Raw genomic sequence first — 10,099 nt, 5'->3', positions numbered from 1 at the left:
ATATCTTCATATGTAGTGCAGCTAGATGTTAGTTCATATATATAAACTTTAGCGAATTCACGTTGATCGGGAAAGTAAATCGCATGCGAAAGTAGCTTTACAGTAGTTAATAACATGCCATCTGGGCACTGTCGCAAGTGGACTTTGACCTCGTGACCTTCAGTTAGAGATCTAGTGGGTGAATAAAAAAACACTCGCACTCATACACCTTTCACCCTCGCATATACCTTTCACACTCGTACACCTTCCACACACGTCCATCTTTCACAGTTGCAACAGCGAGTTTCAAAACAACACATCTATGTAAAGCACTTATACAATAGATCTTTGTATAACCAGGGAATGATAAACGCTCGACTTTTCCATGCATAAAGTCATTTACTACTAGTTTTCCTCTGCTTGTAGCTTACAGCATATACATCGCGTTCCACGTTGTGCGAGACCCCCAAATTGTCCTTCAAGGCCCTGGCTCTACTTAAACGGGCGACCTTGAAACAGCCGGTGTCGTCAGTGAAAGTGGTGTTGTGAAAACCTATCTCCTGTCTAGTGCTATGTCGTCTGCCACCAGTCGTACAAGTGTCACTTTGATTTCGTAGAAACGACCTATCTGTTATAGATTTAGATGAGCCATCACTTTTGTAAGAGGTATCATCGTCCGTTGTAGACTCCGAGAAGTCTCCATTGATGTTGATAAACAAAGGATTTCCTAATTCTATGGCGTCTATCTGAACACCAGGGTGGGATTCGCTCTCGTTTTCGGATGGAAGGGTTGCCCTCGGCACATCCTCGACTTTGCTCTCCATGGCAGATTGATAGACAACCCTACAAAGAAAAACATTCCTTTTTGTACTTAAATATTTTTTGGAAATATTTCCAAACGAGTGTCGGTTAGTTATGTCGATGGCTCCCAGGCCCGAGCTGTATTCCATCAACCAGAAACAAGAGAAAGATCCGATCTGCTGTCGAAGCGATATCACACATGCCTTTATTATTGTGTTTAGGGTTCCGTTCCACTTTCGAATATGAATTTGGATAAGGTCAACTGCAGACCAACCATGTTAAGTTTTTTTGTTCAATATTTTAACACTATGTTGGTAATCTGAGTTGTGAAACATTCCTAATATCCTATTTTCAACAGTTTTTAGATTATTCGAACACATTAAAGATGTTTCTGTTGGACAGAAAACATTTCTGTATATTTATCTTTTACAAAACTCACAGTCGTATCGAATCTCAGGACATCGGATTGATAAAATATTCCACATTACAACTCAGTTTCATGGCAGATGAACTGTTTAACTGTTCCGCCACGACTTACCTGAATATCATGGCCAGTAAAACAGCCACAATAATGACGAACACTCCTATCACTATTCCAAGCGCCACTTTGGAGTCTGGTTTATCTGTTAACACAAAATTCAGAAACTGTAAAAACAGATTACTTGATTTCTAAAGTTCTGGAAAAAAAACCAGCATTCAATTATCTATTTTGAACCTGAATTATTATTAAATGAAAATAACATTTTCTCGACAGTATTCAGAAGTGTTAATGAAAAAGAAATGACACTAAAACATTTTTAAAATGATATGCTATACCTTTCGTGTCGACTTCATCCATACTATAGTCGGTGTGGAGCACAGGAACTATAACAATTGAACAAATATCAAACAATTACTATAACGAGGAAAGACCGTAACACTGATCACGAGAAAAATAGTATTTCTACAAAATTTAGACGAAAGAAAATTTTTGTTGAAATATTTTCGTCCTTACAATACAAATGCGTAGAAAATGCGTTTTGCTGCTCATTAAGGTATTTAAATGGTTATTTATTAAAACCTGTTGAATTGTGTTTTGAAAGATCACATATACCATGTAACTAACCTTTTGTGATATGTGAAGAGCTGACCCAATCAGATGTGTTCATGCTGTATAGAAGCGCGCTGTCATTGGTCAGATGTGATAAGCTTTCTGACTGGTAGAAACTTGCGGGTGTTGGACTGATAGTTTTAATTTGATTTTCATTAGTTGATGCCAATATCGTTTGTTCGACATTTAAAGTAGTCTTACTTTCGGTGTTAATACTTGAGTTTCTGATTGTAAGCAGTTTTGAAGACAATGATAGACCTTTTAATGAACTGGAATCTAAAGAACTGGATGATATTGACGTAGCATATATCATCGTGGCAGCTGTCACCCTGCTTAGTTCTATCACGGCTGGCGAAAGCTCACTACTTCCCACAAAAAATGATGACAACGTTAGAGGAATGGATCCTGATATCGTCTGATCCAGACGAGGTGAGGACGGGAGAAGCGATGATGAGGACGAGGAGAGCGATGGTGAGGACGAGAAGAGCGACGGTGAGGACGAGAAAAGCGATGGTGAGGGCGAGAAAAGCGATGATGAGCCAGGAATACTGAGCGTAGCAGTAGTGTTGAACGTACCTGGATTGGATGGGAGGATGGACCCAGTTGGTGAAGTCAGTATTTCTGATGTTGTACTGGTGTCGACAGAACACCTTCCATCCAAACCTGGTGTGCATTCAAGAAAGGTTTTAACAATTTGATGAACAGTATTGTCGGTTCTTTTCTGAGATTTCTCGAAATATAGTCGTCTTCGCGAAAATTCGAATCGTGTAATAATAAAACAATTCCAAATTAGGGATCTGCTCTGGTGAGGTTTCAGTCTCGTTGAAGTCTCGTTTCAACAATAATCAAAGAGTTTTTGTGGTTTTCAAAAACTAATTTTCTCAATTTGTAGCAAGTTGTCATATAGAAAATATGGAAAATAAACTTCTATTGGTTGTAGAATATTTTATTAACAAATTTTAAGAAACGACAAATTTTGCGGCCATTTTGAAAAGGTGCATTTCTTATACTTTGTGGAGAGGTGGAATTTCACCCTTTTTTACATAAATATTTTCACTTAACTCGATGGTGCGACAACATTTTTAGCTTCATGTATATCAAGTTACTTTTTGAATTGAAAATGATAAGCATTTAAGTGTGGAATAATAACCTATTTGTTATAATATTTTACATTTTAATGACGATAAAGTGATTTGAAGTTTAAGCAAGAAATGCTAAAAAAATAACAAATTTTGTAACGGGACAAAACTCAAGCACACTAACCCCCTATTTTTGTAATTGTTTAGAGCAACTTGTTTTCGTTTTAACTACAAAATTGAAAAAAAGTAGTCATCACAACTTTTTCTGTGAAGCGTTAAATCTGTCAAAAAAAACGAGGCATTTTCACCTTCAAAATTTAGGGGGTAGGGGTAACATAGAAAGGTGTTCCGAGCAAAGATAATAAGTTGACTGTGTGATATCATTATTTTCTTAAAAGAAAAAATTGCTTTTGTCAATTTTGTAAATATTTATCGGACAACTAGTTTGCAAAATGTTGCTTTAGTTCGTCGTGTGTATGCTCAAAATCTTTGATTCATGTTAGCTCAAAATCCTTTTTATTATATTTCAAACTTTGGAATTAATTCCTATTTCCAAAAATCCATATATTAAGAAAAAAGTTAGTTATCAGAAAATTTTGACTTTTCACAAGAGCAGATAAGCAGTACACAAACCTTATGAAAAATTTATTTTTGAATTTTTTTCTTGTGAAATTGAAATGAAAGTTTCGTCCGCGAGATTAACCAGTTATGTATTATAATATGATAAAGTTACAGTTTCATAACTCTATAGAAATTTAATTTCTGTCGCATTCTCGTTTAAAGAATAACTTTGTTAAGGATTCAGAAAATAACATTTTTGATGATTTTACCATAATTGAGTCATTTGAATCGTAAAAAAGGTTCAGAAGGTGTATTGTGTTAAGTGACCTTTGAGCATGCAATATTAAAAATAGCAAAATTTCTTGAAAAACGACAAAAATGTATGATATAGAAAGCAATTAAGTTGCTAAGTGTCATTACATTAAGAAAGAGACGATATTTAAAATGTTTATAAATGTGTATGAATAAGTTGATATCCGAATATTTCGTCTTAATGCTTCAAATGTACCATGATACTCACATTCACTGTGAGGTATCCAGGATCCGTCTGATTGGCACGTCACTGCTTTACAAACTACTCCATCACTAGACCCGTGACACATTATATATGCCTCCTCCCCAGGTTTGTACAGATGTTCTCTCCTCCCGTTTATCTCCTCAGGTTTGTACAGCTGTTCTCTTCCTAAGTTCTCCTCCTCATGTTTGTACAGTTGTTCTCTCCTCCCATCGTCCTTCCTGAATTCATGCAGATGTTCTCTCCTCTCGTCCTCCTCCCCGAATTCATGTGGTTGCTCTGTCTTCCCGTTCCTCCTCACCGTTTGTTTATTACAATAATAACTCATCACATTTATACGTACATGTCCCCGGCAGTTTACATTGTCTGAGTCACTTTTCAGATGTGATGAAATGTTTAGTTTGAATCCATTCAGTGTGATGTTTCTCTCAGTCCTGAACTCACGGCAAGTATCCAGGCAGTTGGAATTCTGGACACAGACCTGCCAGCAGCAGCCTGGGAGGCTTTGATCACTGCTGTCATGTGTGATACGAACGCCATATACTGCTGAGTTAAACGTGAGTTGATATGTCATATCATTAGCAGGGAGGGGCACACTGAAAGAATCTTTGGGGTATGCTATATTAAAGGTAAGATGCCCTCTGTTCGCGTCTGAAAAAGAACAAAAATTAACTCCAACATGGCGATTTTTCTAGTTATGTAACAGAATAATTAAATTAAAAAATAATTTATTTGCAAAACTGTTTCACATTTCAATCAGTTTTATTGCTAAATTGTTCTTTTGTTGACATCGTGTTTATTTTGAACGAATTACTTTCTTTATATCATATCAGACACTGTAATATAAAAGTAATTTCTATAAAATTGTATTAATTTTGGAGGGGTAAACACGGGATTCGTTGTATGCTATATCGAATGTGATTATTATGCTACAACTTACCTGCGCTCAGAACAAATGTGCTGTTGAGGAACGGTATTATCCAAAGATGGAGTAGATATGCAGAATCAAGCTTCATTTTCATTTCTGATCAAAACAATAATATATTTAGTTGTTGTTAGCAAAAAATGGGGTAGGTTTGACACACAACACATCTGATATTTCGCTATGGAAGACTAAGTCAGCTTTGACGCAGTCTACGATGACGTGATATGATAATTTATCAGAGACGTGTCCATAACATGGTCCCGGTTGCAGGTGAGAGGGAAACGGGTGATAAAGAGTGATAGGGTGTAGGAGTAGCGATATCAGACACGGTGCTAACAATACCAAAAGGTGTGGAGACCATCAGAACTCTGCTGATTACGTATCTAATTGTCCCCTCCGACAGCTGCTAGATGTGGTACGTCTATGTACTCTAGTGACCAGGACTAATATGCTTATACTCTTTATCAGTTAGGATTTATTTGTTGTTAGATGATCATTAAATAAGTCGAAATATTTTAACACGTTAACTGAACTTCCCTGTAAAACAAACAAAATGTCTAGAATGAGGCCCATAAAACTGCATTTAGTTACTGGTATATTTCTAATGTTTATAATGCTAGAAATGGTGCAGAAATATGTGTTATGTATTTTTGATATAAAGTCATATAATTCATATTTTAATTCGAAACAATAACACGTGTTAGTTGGCTATATAGGTCCCAGGCTTTTAACTGTATACATTTTGTATATTAATTACCTTGTTCAATTATCTTTAACTTACTTAATTCATATAGAATTGGTGTAGGTTTAATAATAGAATAAATTTAAAGAGAAAAAATCTCAAATTATTTTAATTATATTTTACTCAGTATTTTGTAAACTATTTAGCAAGTTTATAAGTAGGTATCATGATTACCAAACATAAATAGACATCTTGTATTTTGTGAAGATTTTGAATGTCAGGAATATTGTATCTAGATTCAAACACATGATTTTCTATCAGGTGTTTAACAACTTTAATGTGTATCATTGTAAATCAAATTCTTTGCAACATTTTGTCTTTATTGGAATACATTGTATGAAATATATGTTAAAATTGTATGAAATTATTATCACTTTACATCCTGACCACTGGCATAAACAACGAACCTCTGCCGTTTGTTCTTCTCTAAAGTATGGTGTTCCGTTAGGGCCAAATTTCAATTATCGCTCCTCCGCGTATAGGTCGAAGGAGCGAAGGAGCGAAAACACGACGGCGAAGGAGCGAAAATAAGACGGCGATGAAACAATGAGCGAAAACACGACGGCGATGGAGCGAAAGTTGAAATTGAAATCTGGCCCTAACGGAACACCATACTACAGCCTCAAGTATCATCTTCTAACAAAAGGGATCCGAAAGAGAACTTACACACAAAAGTTGTATAAAATGTTCATAAGCATTTGGTAAAGCCTACACCCATTTTATAAGCATCACTACATATCTAAAAATGATTTAGATCAAGGTAGCTGTTTTTATCATTCTTGTTGACTTCAAATTCCATTTAAAGGAAGTTTGTTTTATTGGTGTTTTTATATACTTTGATATGGGCGTATAAACATCAGTCTTATTCAGCAATGATTTATACATACATTTTATATAGATGTAGAGAGCATCTAGATAAGTATATGTAAATTTGTTGTAATATGATTTTCATGTCACTAGTTTATTTTAACGCGATTTTATCATTTTTATTACAAATGCTTTTCAGTTTAATCAGAGTGATTACATGTGTAAAACAGGTATGTACGGCGGCGTATTAGGGCCACTATATAATTTATTTTGTACGTACAAGTTAGTATCTTGTACGTATAGGATAGTATCCTGTACGTACAAGTTAGTATCTTGTACGTACAACTTAGTATCTTGTACGTACAAGATAGTATCTTGTACGTACAACTTAGTATCTTGTACGTACAAGATAGTATCTTGTACGTACACTATCTTGTACGTACAACTTAGTATCTTGTACGTACAACTTAGTATCTTGTACATACAAGTTGAGTTGAACTGCTGTTCATCACTTCAGAATTAGGGCCACTATATAATTTAATTTATCTTGTATGTGCAACTTAGTATCTTGTACGTACAAGATAGTATCTTGTATGTACAAGATAGTATCTTGTACGAACAAGTTATTATCTTGTACGTACAAGTTACTATCTTGTACGAACAAGTTATTATCTTGTACGTACAAGATAGTATCTTATACGTACAACTTAGTATCTTGTACATACAAGTTGAGTTGAACTGCTGTTCATTACTACAGAATTAGGGCCACTATATAATTTAATTTATCTTGAACGTGCAACTTAGTATCTTGTACGTATTTTCTTGTACGTACAAGTTAGTATCTTGTACATACAACTTATAGTATCTTGTACGTACAAGATAGTATCTTGTACGTACAAGATACAAGATAGTATCTTGTACGTACAACTTAGTATCTTGTACATACAAGTTGAGTTGAACTGCTGTTCATCACTACAGAATTGAGTCACCCGCCTGATATTTTTCGTAATTAAAGATAGTCAGTCTACTTTGCATTGCTTCAAGCACGATCACAGGTTTATTAACTTATTTGACAATATTAAAAATATAAATATATATTAATGAGGACAATATCTTTTTCACAATCGTAATTTGAAATTGCCGGATTATGAGTTGAAACTGTATAGTCACTTGCATCCTTTTGAAACTGACACTGTTCCTTTCGAGGAAACTGTATAGTCGCTTGTTTTATAGATAAGCTATATTTAGTGATAACATGGATATGATACATCTCCGATAAATGATAAGTTTTATCTATTAAAAAGAGAACAAAATAAATTCGCAATTTTCTTCAGTAATTAAAGTTAAATACTTCACACTGGTGCCATTATTGGAAATGTGGAAGCATTTATTTTACTTCAGAATAGTACGTAGTATTGAAAATAATTAACTGCCTCCGAAAAAAATCCTAGGCATTATGCCCTAATTCGAACGAGTTACTGATTGCACTGACAACAAAAGCAAAACAAATTATTTCATATGTGTTTTTGTGTTTATTAGACATATATACACACATCAGTTATTGTCCAAATGATGATCATAGTTAATACTCCGTTATAAACAATTACATGTATATGTTCGGAAACTTATCACAGCATCACATCTCGACTAAATGTTGAAAGGTATTCTTTTTTCCATTTGGCTAAACAAAGGGTACGTAATATACGTATAGCTTCATGCGATGCCATTGTGACAGTAAACCCGTCACAGCCTTTAATACCGAGAGTTTCAATATTATACTATCTTGAACGTACAGGATAATAACTCGTACAAGATAAATACATTTTTGTAGTGTCCCTAATTCGCCGCCGTAGCATACAAATGTTTTATTCTAATGTATACAAATGTATTACTGTGAAGTATGTAAGATCATTTGTATACAGATGTATTTTGTTTGTTTGTTTGGTAAATTAACGTCCTATTAACAGCTATGGTCATGTAAGGACGGCCTCCCATGTATGCAGTGCTTGCGTGTATGTTGTGCAAGGTTCGTGTTTTGGGAGACTGCGGTATATTCATGTTGTGTCTTCTTGTGTAGTGGAACTGTTGCCCTGTGAAGTATGTAAGATCATTTGTATACAGATGTATTACTGTATGTGAAGTTAATTTGTATTAGAAATCCCCGTTTGTTAATTTTTTTTGAAATAATAAACATTGCTGAAGGACATTTGGATAAAAGTAATAAACACATTATTTTTCAAAGTAAATTATCCTTAAATTTTGCTGAATATGTTTTAAGTTACGCATAATGAGAAGATATTAAGTATAATACAGTAAGAATAGGACCAAAATTTGGGTCGGAAATTCACTCAGCAGTTTTACTTTGACAGGATAATTTATTTTGAAAAGGTAATGTGTTAAAATAAACACCTATATAATACAAGATAGCGTATAGCCGGTTAATTCCTCAGGTCAAATATTTCTTAATTTTGAGAACGCGAAAATCTGATTTTAACATTTTAAATTTCGAGGTTTGGCTAAGGTAGTATATGTGATTGATCCACCTTAACATTACAACGCCTCGTGAAATTATTATACTCCCAAACATTGATATACCGTAATTCATAAAAGAAACTCCATTTGCAATGCTCATTTGATGGTAACGTGTAATTTTCTATGAAGAATGTCATATGTCAAAGTAGTGGTCCAAACGATACTTATAGCCAACAAACCACTTTGAAAAAATAACGCACTTTGAAAAATTATTTCAAAGTGCGTTAAATATGGTGCATGTTCAACGCACTTTGAAAAAAAACCATTTCAAACTGCGTCGACTTGCACCAGATTTAAACGCACTTTGAAATAATTTTTCAAAGTGCGTTAATTTTTCAAAGTAGGTTGTAACATAGCGGTGATCATTTGGAAATAATATTAAGTAAGTATTGTAAGGATTTTCTCATTTACAGGAAATTGTATGAGTTAAAACAAGGAGCAAATAGAATCCATCAAAACATATATCATTTCAACATTTTATTGTGTTTACTAATAACATTGTAATACAATTAAAATTTGTTAAGAAATAGTAATAAGGAATCATTTATTTCCTGTAATTGAATGATGAATATCAATAATAACATTGTATGGTCATATAATACGAATAACGGTCAAGACCGAGGTTAGATTGTCGAAATTTTAAGCAATATTTCATGCTTGGTAATTTTCCAGTTTTAAATAGCATTTTGGTACAAGGCAAACCTTGTTCATTGGATCCTCTATTGAATATAACAGACGTTTTCTTCTCCCATAGGTAGTAGTTAATGAGAAAGATCATCATAATCGGTCATCATGCCTTCATCTCTAATTGTTTATTATTGTAACATAAAACTTTGAAGTTCTAGTCAAGACGCAAACAATGCTAAAAGAACTGAGTGTGTAAATAAACACTTTTAACACATACATTAAGTCTGTCTGAAAACACCTCCCTGTACAGACAACATGCCTAATGAGACTACTTTCTTTGAGACTGAAATGGACAATTTCAAAACAATTTGACTTTATATTCTGGCGAAGCTTGTATCAGACAGGTTCGATTTTATTTCAAAACTGCATCGGTTTGTGACGG

General features: G+C 34.2%; 1 protein-coding gene across 2 annotated transcripts; it reads right to left on the bottom strand.

The window, feature by feature from the left end:
• Positions 1-358: 358 nt before the first annotated feature.
• Positions 359-5,066, bottom strand: LOC138325964 (serine-rich adhesin for platelets-like). Of its 2 annotated transcripts, none has more exons than XM_069272001.1 (6): positions 4,965-5,066; positions 4,031-4,675; positions 1,886-2,533; positions 1,597-1,644; positions 1,319-1,403; positions 359-822 (listed from the first exon to the last, which is right to left on the bottom strand). In XM_069272001.1, the coding sequence occupies exons 1-6, from the start codon at positions 5,044-5,046 to the stop codon at positions 375-377; spliced, it is 1,956 nt and encodes a 651-aa protein (XP_069128102.1). In that variant the 5' UTR covers positions 5,047-5,066; the 3' UTR covers positions 359-374. The 2 variants fall into 2 exon arrangements, with proteins under 2 accessions (XP_069128102.1, XP_069128104.1); XM_069272003.1 differs by having other exon boundaries at positions 2,447-2,533.
• Positions 5,067-10,099: the final 5,033 nt, after the last annotated feature.

The sequence above is a fragment of the Argopecten irradians genome, chromosome 6 (genome assembly GCF_041381155.1).
Source record: "Argopecten irradians isolate NY chromosome 6, Ai_NY, whole genome shotgun sequence".
Lineage (NCBI taxonomy): Eukaryota > Metazoa > Mollusca > Bivalvia > Pectinida > Pectinidae > Argopecten > Argopecten irradians.
This window is presented reverse-complemented; position numbering and strand designations above follow the sequence as displayed.